The sequence below is a fragment of the Colobus angolensis genome, unplaced genomic scaffold, assembly GCF_000951035.1.
Source record: "Colobus angolensis palliatus isolate OR3802 unplaced genomic scaffold, Cang.pa_1.0 Scaffold97, whole genome shotgun sequence".
Lineage (NCBI taxonomy): Eukaryota > Metazoa > Chordata > Mammalia > Primates > Cercopithecidae > Colobus > Colobus angolensis.
This window is the reverse complement of record NW_012123709.1, coordinates 4,373,924-4,389,481: the sequence shown is the minus strand read 5'-3', so window position 1 is coordinate 4,389,481 and position 15,558 is coordinate 4,373,924. Positions and strand designations below refer to the sequence as shown.

The 15,558-nt window shown below is 36.5% G+C and overlaps 1 protein-coding gene across 4 annotated transcripts in view; it reads left to right on the top strand.

Annotated features, from left to right (window-relative positions):
* LOC105504994 (chromosome unknown open reading frame, human C15orf41) overlaps nucleotides 1–15,558 on the top strand; it is a 231,480-nt gene that overhangs the window by 107,887 nt on the left and 108,035 nt on the right. For all 4 annotated transcript variants that reach the window (XM_011932667.1, XM_011932669.1, XM_011932668.1 and 1 more), the window contains 3 exons: nucleotides 7,718–7,797; nucleotides 8,155–8,204; nucleotides 13,329–13,396. In XM_011932667.1, coding sequence (XP_011788057.1) covers nucleotides 7,718–7,797; nucleotides 8,155–8,204; nucleotides 13,329–13,396 — 198 coding nt within the window. The remainder of the gene's footprint in view (nucleotides 1–7,717; nucleotides 7,798–8,154; nucleotides 8,205–13,328; nucleotides 13,397–15,558) is intronic.

The window sequence follows — 15,558 nt, the reverse complement described above, 5'->3', positions numbered from 1 at the left end:
CTTGTACCCTAGAACTTGAAGTATAATAATAAAAAAAATAAAAAATGTCTTTATATGCTTGATATCTCTCCTCCTCTTTGCTACTTCTTCCTTCAGTACCATAAACATAATTGTTGCACCATGGGGCTCTTGCTAGAAATAGGCTGGAATTCCTGTAAGCTCCACTTTCAAGACAGCTCCCCAGCTGATTTTGTAGTATTGCATGTGTGATTTTTCCTGCCCAAGTGACACCGCCAAATACTATTAACTTAAGTGGACCTGGTTTGGCCATGATATATAATAAAAAAAAAAAATTAAAAAAATAAAAATAAATAAAAATTAAAAAAAAAAAAAGTAAGTCAGCACTATTTGTGGGTTTGGGTCCAAATTTATGCTCTTGTTCACTGCAGAAAGGCCAAGCAAAGAAATTAACAATAAAACTGGTTTTTGCAAAACTAAACATGAAACTACATTGTCACGGTTAATTCTATGTTGCAGGTCAAACAATTTTTGCTGAACATAAGCTCTCAGTAAAAATTTACAAGCCAATGGAGGAACCCAGTTACCATGGAGAAGTGGACAGAGAGAGAAAGAAAGAAAAATAGGATACCATGAACGGGAGATAAGGAAATGACACTGTAAACTATAAGACAAAGTATATAGAGTATAAAATAAATCTAAACATTTTATATATTTGCATACATATAAACTGAGTAAATAAAAATAACTGAATAAATAAAAGTTTAGAATTTTGTAAGAAAGCAGATTTTAAAGAAATAAAATGTAGAAATGAAATAATAGTCATTGAGAAGCTCATTAGCTGAGTGATATATTAGACAAAAAGATCAGGAGAAAATTAGAAGAATTAGATTACAAGAACATTTAGTGAATTCTAGGGTAACTCTAAGGAAAGCATCCTGAATATGATACAAGGATGAAGAGAGGGGAAATACAAACACTTTATGAGAGTAGGAGACATCGAGGATAGAATAAGATCTTCTAACAAATGTCTAATATGAGTTTCAGAGGAGAGAATAGAGGACAAAGCTATAATGACTCAGAATGATTAAAGGCGTATATTCTTAGCTTCATGAAACGACTATTTCTAAGCTGACTAAATATAAATAGCCACATCTAGGCACACAGTGATGAAACCATTGAATGTCAAATAAAATATTAAAAGTAATCAGAGATAAAAAGACAAATTACATACATAGGGATTAATTTTAGGCTGACATTAGAGTTCTTTTAAGTAACAATAGATCCCAAGAGACAGGAGAATCTCCAGAGTTGAATTAAAATGACCCTTAGCCTATAATTGTATACTATGTTTTATTATTATTCAAGAGTGAGAACTAAGTACAGATATTTTCACATAAGGCAAAACTAAAACATTTTTACTGCTTAGGGATTTCAGATGAAAGAACTAATAAATGAGATGCAAGGATATTGAACCCAAAAGCAGAGAATGGGATTCAAGAAGCAATGCTGAAAAAGGAAATATGGCAAACATGTTGATAAATTTAAATAAACGTTGAGTGTTTGAAAAAATGGAAATCAACTCTTAGAGTTCTCCAGAGAAACAGAACCAATAGGAGTGGTGTGTGTGTGTGTGTGTGTGATTTATACAATTATAGAGTCTGATAAGCCTCAAGAGTTAGAGTTGGCAAGCTGGAGACCCAGGAGAGCTGATAGTATAGTCCCAGTCCCAGGCTAAAGGCCTGAGAATTAGAAGTGCCATTGGTTGTAGTTCCAGTCTGGAGGCCAGGAGGCTTGAGACCCAGGAAGAGCCAAGGTTTCAGTTAGAGTTCACAATCAGGAAACAAATTAATGTTTCAGCTCAAAGGCAGAAAGAATTCTCTCTTACCCAGCCTTTTTGTTCTAGTCAGTCCTTCAGTGGATTGCATGAGGCCCACCCACATTAGGGATGGCAATTTGTTTTACCCAGTTTACATTCAAATTTTAATGTCATCCAGAAACACCCTCACAGATGCACCCAAAACGATGTTTGGGCTGGGCAAAGTTGCACATACCTGTAATTTCAGCACTTTGGGAAGCCGAGGCAGGTGGATTGCTTGAGCCCAAGAGTTGAAGACCTCATGAGAAACCCCGTCTCTACAAAAAAAAAAAACAACAAAATTAGCTGGGTGTGGTGGCATGCACTTGTAGTCCCAGCTACCAGGGAGACTGAGGTGGGAGGATATATTGAGCCCGGAAGGTTGAGGCTGCAGTAAGTTGAGGTTACACCACTGCACTCCATCCTGGGCAACAGAGCAAGACCCTGCCAAAAAAAGAATAATGTTTGACCAAATATCTGGGTACCCTATTGCCCAGTCAACACATAAAATTTAACATCATAGAGACTAATTGAGAAATTGTATTACAAACAAGACTGTTGAACAAAAATAACAGACACAATAACATGGAGGCTGATAGAATCGTGTAAAAAAAGAGCAGATAGACTTTGAAGTACAGTCATTGAGAAGCTCATTAGCTGAGTGATGTATTAGAGGGAGGCTTCCTGATTGGAGTGAATGTGTTTCAAGTTATTTATATGTAAAACAGCAAAGATGTTACTGATAAAGTTTAACATTCTTTGAGAGAACTACTAAAGAAATCATTGTAGAGGCCAGACACGGTAGCTCATGCTTGTAATCTCAGCCGAGGCGGGTGAATCGCTTGAGCCCAGGAGTTTGAGACCAGCCTGGCAACATGGTGAAACCCAGTCTCTACTAAAAAAAATACAAAAAAGAAAGAGAGAAGGGAGGGACAGAGGGACGGAGGGACAGGGATGGAGGGATGGAGGGAGGGAGGGAGGCAAGGAAGGAAGGGGAGGAAGGGGAGTAAAGGAAGGGAGGGAGAAATCAATGTAGAAGGTATTATTCCCAAGAGAATAAAGGGAGGGGAGGGAGGGAGGGAGGGAGGGAGGGAGAGAGGGAGTGGAATGGAGGGATGGAGGGAGGGAGGGAGGCAAGGAAGGAAGGGGAGGAAGGGGGGAAAGGAAGGGAGGGAGAAATCAATGTAGAAGGTATTATTCCCAAGAGAATAAAGGGAGGGGAGGGAGGGAGGGAGAGAGGGAGTAGAATGTATTATTTCCAAGGGAATAAAGGGTAAAAGGAGAATAAAGAAAACTTAATTAACTAGAAGGTAAGGAAAAAAGAGGAGAAGGAAAGAGAATGATTAGCAGAACACAGAAAATAAGAGAGTAAAAATAAGCCTGAATGTATCAGTTGTAATGAATGTAAATGGGTTAAACTCATATTTTTAAAAAAGCATAGATTTTCAAATTTTATTTTAGAAAATCCAACAAAGTACTATTTATGAATCACTCCTAAGACATAATGACACAATGAAGTTCAAAGTAAAGAAATGGCAAAATCAGTACAATAAAAATTAATATTAGAAAATAAAAAACTAATAACAACAGTAAAAAGAAATGGAATACCAGATATGTGAGGCAGATCCTATCCAAAAGAAAAGTGTTGCCGGAGTATTACCACTAGGTAATACTGAATTTAAGAGAAAACCTTTATTAGAGTTAAAGAAAGTCATGACTTTGCCAAAAGATATACTTACCAAGAAGTCTATGTATAACAATTGAGAGTGCAGTCACCCAAGAGTATAGTCTCCAAATACAGAAAGCAAGCATTGGCAGAATTATAAGGAGAAACTGACAACTCCACAGTAGTAGTAGATGATTATTTCATATGTAGTTGAAAAAAAATAACAAAGATACAGAATATTTGGGTAATACAATTAAAATCTTAACCTACTAGACATATCTGAACCTTGTAGCTGAAAAGTAGGAACTTCAGTTTTTTGAAGATGTATAAAACATTAACAAAAATTGATCACATATAAAAACACAAAGTAAAACAAAGCATATTAATATAAACATCACAAATTAGAAACAGCAGAAATCCATGTTTTTAAATAACTTATGGGTCAAAGATGAAATAATGGAAACTAGAAACTATTTATAAATGAATGACAACGAAATCGTGGCATGTAACCAAAGCAAAATTTAAAGGAAAAATTATAGCCTTGAAAAGTGTATTTTAAAATAAAAAATTGAAAATGAATTTTATAAAAATAGTGAAAGAGTAATGTGGCAAACTCAAAGTGGAAACAAGGAAATAATGATGATAAAGGATAAATTAAATGAAATTAGAAGAAATGCTACAGTAAAGAGGATCGACAGAGCCAACATTTTGTCTCATGAAAATGTTAGTAAAACGAACCTCTGGCAAGACTGGGAAATTTTAAAATAAGAGCTTACACAAATTAATATGAGACTATCTAGAGTAAATTTATTGCAGATTTAGAAGTTAGGTCAGGGTGGTGAGTGCACAGATGTTTATTATATTAGTTCTTTATGCTAAAAATACTTCACAATGAAAAGTTCATAATCTTAGGCATTGTGCCTTAATCCAGGCATTGCCTATTCCCTGTCTGCTACTGTAGCATGCTTTAACAGGTACCCGGTCTCTCCTATTCTTGTGAATCTAGCTCCAGTGACTCATACATTCCTGCTTTGTACATACTTTGTAGAAAATTGTAATCCTGTTCGTTGTAATCCTGCAGTGGCAGGGGCAAAGTGTGAAATCAACAGAATGAATGCCTCTACCAAAGGTTGAGGAGTACAGGAATCCTGTCCATGTGTGGTCAAAAAAGCCAGATGCAAATTGGCCAGAGGTGGTCTAGGAACAGCTTCCATAAAAGACACAGGCTTTCTTGAGGCCTCTTAGCCCGGGCTATGACAAGGTTGTCCAATCACATTTACTTCTCTGGTTCATGTTATTATTCATTTCTTTGAGATGGCAGTTCCTAAGCTTTAGAATATGTGTGTGAAAGTAGGTTGATTTGGCTTGATTTGAGACACCAACACACTTTCATGAAGCCTGAGTGTTTGAGCTGTGTGCGCTTGGCGGATGCATCCTAGGTCCACAGCACAGGCAGTGACTTCCTAGAATAAGTTTCTTGCTCTAAAAAATGGTGGGTTGCAAGAAGAGAAACGACATTTTTTTGAGGTTAAAATGAATGTAGACTCAATGTACACTTTTTACTATTATTCCATTTAAAACAACTGACTTCCTCTGGCAAGTTTCCTTTCATTTGAATAGTGTTTATTCAACATATTCAGACTTTTTAAAAAAAGTTTATTGCCTATGATTCTTAATCCTGATAAGCATAACACTGTTCTAAAATTTATATTGTGAGGAAAATTATGTCATCAGTTTCTTTTTTCTTTTGATATTTCCCTTTTTTGGCTGAAAATAAATGGCCTACTTTTCTTATATCCCAGAGTTTTGTCCCTTTTCTTTTTTAAGAAAAAAACCAGCCTTTGTTTTATAATTTTAGCAATGAGTTTGTGTATAGTTTGGTATGAGGTCTGTAAATTTTTATAGGATAGCATTTTTAGTCATGGCCACTTACATATTAGTGATCTCTTCTTCACATGGGTGTGAGAGTTGGAATGTACCATGACTGGGTCCATACAGAGAAGGTGCTGCTATTTCCTTGAGCCTCTGCTGGCATTATGGGCAACATAAAAGAATATGTCTGCCATTACTATGGGGTGACTCGAGTGGCAGGCCAGAGAGAGTTCCCTTGAGGTGATGAAAGGTATGGACAACTGCTTTGGTCCCCTCTGACTGGCCAGGCCTTAGAATTAGGTTGGGAGTACTGAGTTTACCAGGCACATTCTTTTTTTAATACTATTGCTGCTATAAGCTTTTCTTTTCTAAGAGGATGATTCATTGTTTCCTATTCCCAATATTTGTACCCCTTATCAATGGTAATTGCTTTCAGAAATAATTGAGTCCAACTCTGTGGTTTATATGAAGTAAATGCCTAAGTCTGATTTGATTCTTACTATTACTTAAACTTAGCAAAATACTGCTTTAGCTGTTTTCTCTAGAGACCACACGAGAACACTTTATTTAGGTAGTCAGCTTAAACAGTATTTTCACTTTCTACAGCCAGCAATGGGCATTAAACTTGGGAAGCTATGTAACTTGCCAAGGTTGCAGAGCCAGTTGTAGAGATAGGGTTGGATAGGATAGCTGGGTGGTTCTCTTTTGGAGATTCAATATGACCTTTTCACCTACAGTGCAAACACATGTTCACAAATGGCTACGCACATAAGCATTTCTATAAGCATGCAGTTATATGACTAAGAGTGGGCAGTAATTAAAATAATTGTACTCCTTTCTTTGCAAACCGAATACTATTCTTAAGTGAATAAGATGTAATTTCCTTATATATTTCCACAGTATTTACCAACATTTATTATTTTTTTTTTTTTGAGACAGAGTCTCGCTCTGTCACCCGGGCTGGAGTGCAGTGGCACCATCTCAGCTCACTGCAAGCTCCGCCTCCCGGGTTCACACCATTCTCCTGCCTCAGCCTCCCAAGTAGCTGGGACTATAGGCACCCACCACCACGCCCAGCTAATTTTTTGTATTTTTAGTAGAGACGGGGTTTCACCATGTTAGCCAGGTTGGTCTCGATCTCCTGACCTCGTGATCCGCCCGCCTCAGCCTCCCAAAGTGCTGGGATTACAGACGTGAGCCACCATGCCCAGCCACTAACATTTGTTTTATGTATCAGTGTTCTTATAGTATAGAGCTTGATAAAGAACATAATCTTAAAAGAAAACAAACTAGACCCCAAATTATCTCAGAACTTGAATGATGTAGATCTGTGGTCTATATTTATTTTATTAATTAGATAATTATTCAGTATGCATTTTAATTTGTGCTTGTGTGGATCAGACCATAAGCCATTTTGCTAAATTGTGGTGAATAATTCCACTGGAGGCCTTGAAATAATCTATTCCTAGGCAACACCTGACTTAGCTTCAGCCTAGAGACCTGCCCTTCTCCCGTGCATGAAAAGGAATTCTGGCTACTGTGGCTGCCACATGCCTAGTGAGCAGTGGGGTCAGAATCTTCTACCTTGCTTTTCAAAGGATGTCACTTGCTATAGCACCTTCATCAGATGCCTGCCTTAGTGGTCCCTCTTCTTCTATAGCAGTTCTCTTGGGGTTCAACTGAATTTGCAAGTTGAGGCATGTTTTGGGTGGAAAACGTGTGTGTGTGTGTGTCTCTCTCTCTGTATAGATTTTCCTTATTTAAGATTCTCTCAATTCAGTCAGTTTTACCTACTTTCCTCACTTGTGGAATGTAGATAGGATTTTATGGCAGTTGATGAGAATTATTTTGGAAAGGTTTAGAATTAGAAGATTCTTTCATGACTGAAAGTCATTTTAATTGATATAATCGAAGCATATGTATATGAAGAGTTGAGTGAAGACAGGTCAGATTCAAAGACTTCAAATCTGACCTGTCTTCATTAAAGTCTTCATATACGTGTGCTTGGTTATAAAATGCCTACCTGCAAAAGGTAAATATTTTCTTTTCTGATTTGTTTTTTTACCCTAAATGGGCTTTTCCGAAGCTTATTTATCTACAAAAGGGACATGTGCTTGAGGTCTGTACTTGTTAATTTACCTTGGAAAAATTAGGTCGTCATCAAATCTGGCAATGTGGCTTATAAACTTGGCAAAATGGTCTAATTAAAAGCTTCTGTTAGATTATAGAAAAAGGAAAAAATGATTAGTGCCAGTCATATTTTTGTTTTCATGGTTTGTGTATTTGTAGGTATATGTCACTTCTCATGTTGCATTAAAAGCATGTTGACTATCTGCTAACAGTTCATCTCTTTTCTTCTACAGCCTCCAAGTCTGTTATAAACAGTATGCTACGGGACCCTTCTCAGATTCCAGATGGAGTTCTAGCAAATCAGGTCTATCAGGTATTAATCACAGCTGTCTATTTTCAGTGGCAATGCTGTTATCTGCCTAGCCGAGTAAAGGATTTTAAACCTCATTTAATTACTGTCATCATAAACTATCACTGAGGTCAGGGTGCACCATAAATGGCAATGCAATATTTGCAAGAAGAGCATTTCACTTTTTAATAGCTTGCTTTTATAGTGAATAAAAAGCATGCAATTTTTGTTTTCTGTGATTAAATCTGAACCGTCTTTTGATAGCTTTCCTTTTTGGGGGGTAGTGGGGAGAGAAAAGTAATTACTGCTTTTAGGATACTGTTTACTGTAATAGTTTTTGTAGTTGCCCCACCCCAGACCCCTCTTCTTATTTGTCTGCAGTGCATTGTGAACGACTGCTGTTATGGACCACTGGTGGACTGCATCAAGCAGTATCCTTTCCCATAAAATTTTAGGTGCGCAATTGACGAGCTTAGACTCAGTGGAGATGTGTCTAGCTTTAACCTGACATAAAGTTCTGCTTCACAAAACACGTTTCATACTCTTCTATTTTACATTCAATCAACTGGAGGGTCACTACAGACCATTCTTTTCTACAGCTTAAGAAATATCAGATAGACCACAGGAAGATGTCAGTTCAGCAGTTACACATTCACATGCTTATTTCAAACTGCTTGGTTTTCAATGAGTTTAAAGGTACAGAGTCATTAGGCAGGTAACATAATGTCTTGGAATGTATCTACCCATCCCAGGAAATATTTTTTTTAAAATATAACAAATTTCCATTTAAAATGAGCCAAATTTTGTTGAATTTACTAGAATAAATTTAGAGCCTGGAGTTAAAGGAGGTTGTGATTAAAATGCTTCCAGAGACATCACGTTTTAAAGGCAACAGACTCTTATTGCTTAAATGCTGATTACAATCTGAGCCGGCATTTGGATTCCTAATAAACATTTTTAGAGAAATCAAGTTAATTTTTCCTCCTGGAATAAATTTAAGGTTGTGAAAACAGAAGTCTAGTCACTTTTCATTAAAGACATTGAGATTACTAAAGAGTTAATGTTCACTTTTTAAAACAAGGTTGGGCAGACGGTAACTACATATAGTAGGACATTATTAATCAATAAATTTAGTAGTACTGTGGCAACAGTAAGGTTTTTGATAATCGTTTATCAGATTTACTTTTATAATAATTTACTACGTAAATGGCAAATAATAAGTAATTTTTATGAGAATAGTTTCTGAGTCCATGAATTTCACCCCTCTTAATAATATAAACATGTCCCTCCTGGTATGGATTTTGTTAGCATGGATGGCACTGTGATGAATTGTGACTCAGTAATTACTAGTCAGGAGGCTTTTTGTTGGAAACTCCTGCTAGTCAAATTGTGTACATGTATGTGTTTACATTCCACCTTCCTTCACAAAGGCTTAGAATCAGTAACATTTTTAATAAGAAAATCATGCCTTTATAAGTAATCTTTGATAAATAACCTTTTAACAGAGCCCTCTTACTAGAATATTCAGTATTGAAGATATAGCCCTTTATGTATTTATCTTCCAAGTCTGTTTCTCCAGTCTAGCTTAAGTTAGTAAAAACACAGCGTTATCCCAAGCTCACCTTTTTATTAAACCAAGGTGAAATTGTACTTCTATATTCAGTATAAAATTAATGATAGTGTTAGAAATTGTAGGAGTGCCAATCTCATGTTGATACACTGGTAAAGTTTAGCACATTCATATAACAACTAACACCATCTCAGAGTATCTGGGGTTGAATTACATGTTAATTTTAAAGCACATAAAATAGTTAAAAATCAATTTAAAGTTAAGGTTTTAAAAGCATAATGTCTTTTGAAGGATTGCATATTGATTTTAAATATAACTATCTAATTATGTATGCATGGACTAAAGTATGAAGTCAACTACTTTGTAAATGCCAGGAGGCTATTTTTCAGTAATAGTTGAGATGCTTACGGGAAACTAGATTGCTGTATTGCTGGCGAAGAAAATGGCTTGTGAGGTTATTTACAAGTTTTGCCCATGGTCACTGCCATACATCAATAATAGGTATTATTATAGACAAAGTCTAAGTGTTTTTGCTTATAGAGCATTATAAATTCTGTTTGGAGTATTTTCCTTACATTTTTGCCATCATTCACTTTCCTTTTTTGGCTGTGTTACTGCCAGTAGAATTTAATGTAGTACATGATTTCAATTGATGAAGATAATGACATATGTCTATAAATTACATTCACTGACTAGGTTATAATTTTTGCAGTTTCATGATATCTGTTGCCAGTAAAACTACAGATTTTATAAGTTTTATTTTCTAGACTTTGCATTTTATATATGTTTATATCAAGCAAAGCAGAATTAAGAAACATATCTTTCCAAAATTTCAAATTGGTGATTGCTTTGATCATGCAAAATAAAACAGGCTGGAAAGTTTACAGAGAAACTGATTCTGTCTTTGCATTGAAGTAGTAGCAGTTTCATATAATGTATAAATACACTTGCATAGATGTTTCCTAGACTGATCAGCAATAATTATTTTATTTCACACCAAATAAAAATTATTGTTTTTCCATGTGAGTAAATGTGCTGTTTGTTTTTCTGATAATTTGGTAATATTTACATTGCTTACTCTCAGTAAATTACATCATGTTGTGAGAAAGAAAGCACACATTTGGTAAATAAGATAGGTGCTAAACCTTCTTAGTGTATTATGAAAATGTTATATTTGTGTAAGTAGAATAAAATAAATTGGTCATTTCCTAGTAAGACATCACAGAAAGCACAGTTAGCAAAGAGTATATACGTCATCATTGTGCTTTCTCTTTTTTTTTTTTTTTTTTTGGTATCTACTATATTTTTTCATATGCAGCCATGCCCACCTACACCTTTCCCACCACCAAGGAAAAAATGTGAGAAATCAGCCACCTCAACTTTCCAAAGTGTGACTCCAGGACACAGCTATCAGACAAAAGCATAAACTGTGAAGCAAGGAAAGATAATGATGCAGGAAGCTTCAAATGCTGTGGGTTTCATTTCTGTACCATCAGAAACCTCAGTTTCATGATTCAACATTTTAGATGTAAATAATTTACAACAATAAAAATGAGAGCACATTTATGTGGAATAGAAGTAAATAATTCAGTTCTAAAATGTGGGATGTCCCTAGTAATGAGAGATCATTGAGAGTAATTCATCAAATGTCTTCAATGGACTCTGAAAATTTGTGAAATTTTGTGGTTTAAAAATGTGTTCCTTTATTTTGTTTCTCTTTAGAGATTGAAAAAGCAGAGCCATGTGCCTTGAAGGGCAGGGGACAACTGGAGGAAAAGGCAATAATGATGACTTAGGGCATGTTTTGCTGGAACATAAATGGCCACATCTCTTGAATTCTAAGATTTAAATAGTATTCACCTGTATATTTTGGTAAAATGCAAGATAATTCTCTAGCGTTTTTTTTTGTTTGTTTTTTTTTTACAAACAACATAGAAGTTTTATTTAAGTTGAACTCGATCAGAATCAGCTTCTCTGGTAAGCCAAGGAGTGATGTGACCAGGTTGATGATATCAGTGAAAAGGACAATGAAAGTAATGACTCACATAATTATTACCAAATGCAAATGCTTTTGAGTCAGCTGAAATACTAGACGAGGATTACACTCCTTTTCAGACTTTGGGCAATCTCATCTGTTTGGAAAATACACAGCACTTCCACGTTCCACTCCTAATTTCATTATTTACCAGCCATGGGACCTTCAGCAAATTCCCCAGCCTCCCTGAACCTTACTTTCCTTAATTGTAAAAATGTGCGGTGACTCCCACCTGTGATCTCAGCACTTTGGGAGGCTGAGATGGGCAGCTCACTTGAAGTCAGGAGTTTGAGACCATCCTGGCCTACATGGTGAAACTCCTTCTCTACTGAAAACACAAAAATTCGCTGGCCACGGTGGCAGGCACCTGTAATTCCAGCTACTCAGAAGGCTGAGGCCAAAGAACTGCTTGAACCCAGGAGGCAGAGGTTGCAGTAAGTCGAGATGTGCCACTGCCCTCCAGCCTGGGCAAGACCAAGAGTCCATCTCAAAAAAAAAAGAAAAAAGAGGGACTAATAATAGTATCTATTTGTGTGGCTATTGTAAGATGGTATCCCAAAGTATTTAGCACAAAGACTTCATGTATCATATTTAAGAAATATTAGCTATTATCAATTATGACATAATTTTAATACTTTTGAGAAGCTATATGGAGTTCATAAACATAGACTTGGCAGAGATCTTGTTGTTATCTTCTTTGCCACTCATTAACTGTATGCCCTGTGCACGTACCTTCTGAGCCTTGGTTTCCTCATCTATAAAATAATTATTATAATTATGAGGATAAAATAACATACTAAAAGCACTTAACACAGTGTCTATCACATAGTAAGCACTGAAAAAATATACATTCATATGTGTATCTATTTAGATGCATATACATGCATATACGTACACACATGAGAAAAAGACTCTTGAAATAGCCTCTGTACCCACATCCCAATCCACAGCTCTTTACTAAGATGTCTTTCCTGCAGATTACATATATTCTTAACAAGTCACTTGTTTGGCTTGCAAGTCGCAACAGTCGACTGGAAGTGAAACAAAGAAGTTTCTAAATGTTGGCCTGATGACAAATGTGAATTCACAGAAGATTTACAGAACTCTCTAAGACTAGGAATTCTTCTAGGGCAAAGGCTGCCTAGTGTTCTTTATGGTACCTATTAAGTGCTTAATAAATGTATGCTAAATTGAGTTGAGGGATTTTAATTTAAAAATTTTTTTTAGAATTTTTTTTTTTAGGAGCCTTACCCAACTGGCCTCAAGTGATCCTTCCACCTCAGCCTCCAGAGTGGCTGGGGTTATAGGCGCAAGCCACCTCGCCCAGCTGAATTGAAAGATTTTTAACACAGATTAAAGTACATTTAAAATGTCTCTCCTTCTTTTCAAAATACAAAGTGCACATCCATTTACAAATCTTTGTTTGCCAAAATATATAGAAAAATTATAGAAAAAGCTGGACACAGTGGCTCATGCCTATAATCCCAGCACTTTGGGAGGCCGAGGTGGGAGAATCACTTGAGCCTAGGAGTTTGAGACCAGCCTGAGCAACACAGTGTGATTCCATCTCTAAAAAAAAAAAAATTACCCAGGCATGGTGGGTGGTACACCCCTGTAGTCCCTGCTACTCGGGAGTCTGAGGTGGCAGGATCACTTGAGCCCAGGAGTTCAAGGTTATAGTGAGCTATGATTGTGCCACTGCTCTCCAACCTGAGCAACAGAGCAAGACCCTGTCTCTATTAAAAAAAAAGAAAAAGAAAAATTCGATCAAATTATTTAAATGAGGGGATGTGTGTAGAGATGTCATTCCTCAAAGATGTGGACTAAGGGTGAAAATGGCTGCTCAAACTACCTCAATGCTTCATCTCGTCTCAAAGTATAGACCTGGTATTAGCATTTTCCTGCGGGTATAATTCTGCCTGTGTTACCCCCTTAACTGAAACTTCCCAGTGCCATTGGTCACGAGCATGAAGTCCTGCTGAGAGACTTACTTCTAGAGAAAAACCTGTCCTTCCTTGGTAAGTATTATTCACATCTTCTGTAGCTTGTGTTGTCTCCATGAGTGCTTAAATATATATTTTAAAAATCTTCCACTAAAGGAAGGGTGAATGATGATTGATGCTCTGCATATTATCTTTTATTGATTTGGAACTGAGCAGGAACTCAGTTACCTAATCTCCTATATATACAGCACATGCACAAGCTTGCAATTAATATTTTATAGAATAAGTGGCTGAAAAAATGCTTTAATATCTGTTGCAGTATTACTTTTGGTGTCATGAGATATTAACCATAATCTAGACCTTATGAGAAAAAGAAACAAAAGAAATATTGTCTATAAAATGTTTTATATATTAAAAAGAACAGTTAGAAAGATTCATGTTGGGTATATTTGTCTCATATATGGAACTCGGTAGTACTTTTACTTGAAAGCAAAATATTAAGCCTTTATTATTTCATGCCAAATGTTCATTGACATCATGGATTTATTATGATTTTTTTAAAATCCCACATGTATTCATGTGTTTGTGTATTACAGATTATTATTTCTTTCAACATCTCTTAAGCATTAGAAATTAAGCCTCAGGCCGGGCACAGTGGCTCACACCTGTAATCCCAGCACTTTGGGAGGCCGAGGCGGGCGGATCACGAGGTCAGGAGATTGAGACCATCCCGGCTAACACGGTGAAACCCCGTCTCTACTAAAAATACAAAAAAAAATTAGCTGGGCATGGTAGCGGGCACCTGTAGTCACAGCCATTCGGGAGGCTGAGGCAGGAGAATGGTGTGAACCCAGGAGGCAGAGCTTGCAGTGAGCTGAGATCTCGACCACTGCACTCCAACCTGGGCGACAGAGCGAGACTCCGTCAAAAAAAAAAAAAGACATTAAGCCTCAAACGACTATACATATAATAAGTGATCACAGAAACCATAAAACACTCTACAATGAATTAATTTCTCTTCTCCACTTTTAATGTGGTAATTTGTAAAGGCTACATACAAGTCATTTTATTATTAAACAGATCTATTTTATATAGATATTGAAGAGTCTGCATAATGTTTATTTTAGGACATACATAAAAAATAGAACAATATTGGATTACGTAAATTTTGTTCTAAAATGGACAAAGAATTGGCCAAGGAAAACCAAATGCGGAGAAATGTCAAGTAAGGAAGAGATGTTTAATAAAGTCCTACAAAGTATCTATTCCAAATCTTAATGTTTGATATTTTTATTAATAAACTGTAGAATAAAATTGAATACATTATAAGATTGTTTTAATTTGAAGCTTGGAGATATCATAAATATTCCCTAGTTAGGGTTAAATAAAGTTGATTGATTAGGCAGGTGTTCTCAAGTCACTAAATTAAATCTCAGTATATTGAAGCAGCCAGATTTTTCATATGGGGACAGTTGAATTGTTCAGCCTATGGAAAGAGGGTAAGTTGGAAGAAATCACCTTTTAAAAGTCTAATCAAAAGGAAAATATGTAATAGTTCAGAACCAGTTGGAATGAGTGGCCTATGATGCACTATGAGATATGTTTTGGAACCGGGTAGTTCTGATAGTATTATGAAATATCTGATCACATCAATTACTCAGATAGGGGCCAATATGTCATGGCCACGTCTGTTTTCTGTTTTGTTTTGTTTTAAGCCACCAAGTAAGCAGCAGCATTGTCGGAGCTACTGAGCACCACTCTCTGGGTGCCATCAGCCTACGGACAGTCAGGCCTTCAGCCCTATTTTTTTGTTTGGCCTAACTTTTCTCTGCTTCCTTCTTGAGAACTAGCCGATCCCAGCTGGGAAAAAAAAAAAGCAAAGATTGTAGATGTGGGCTAAACTTAGTCCTAGTCCTCAGCTTACTTGAACTTGAATGTGTTAAATTGGATTCACCATGGCTGACAAAAGCAATGTAAAAATGTGGTCCGGGGGTCATCTCTACTTGCAAACAAGTACAGAAAAGGGACTTGAAATTGAAATTGATGGGTCTCATCTGTTCCTCTGTGCTGTAGAATCTGGAGATAATTATCTTATGGAAGCATACTCAAAGAGGATATTTAATTGATCTTTAAAAATAAATGAGATAGGCCGGGCGTGGTGGCTCAAGCCTGTAATCCCAGCACTTTGGGAGGCCGAGACGGGTGGATCACGAGGTCAGGAGATCGAGACCATCCTG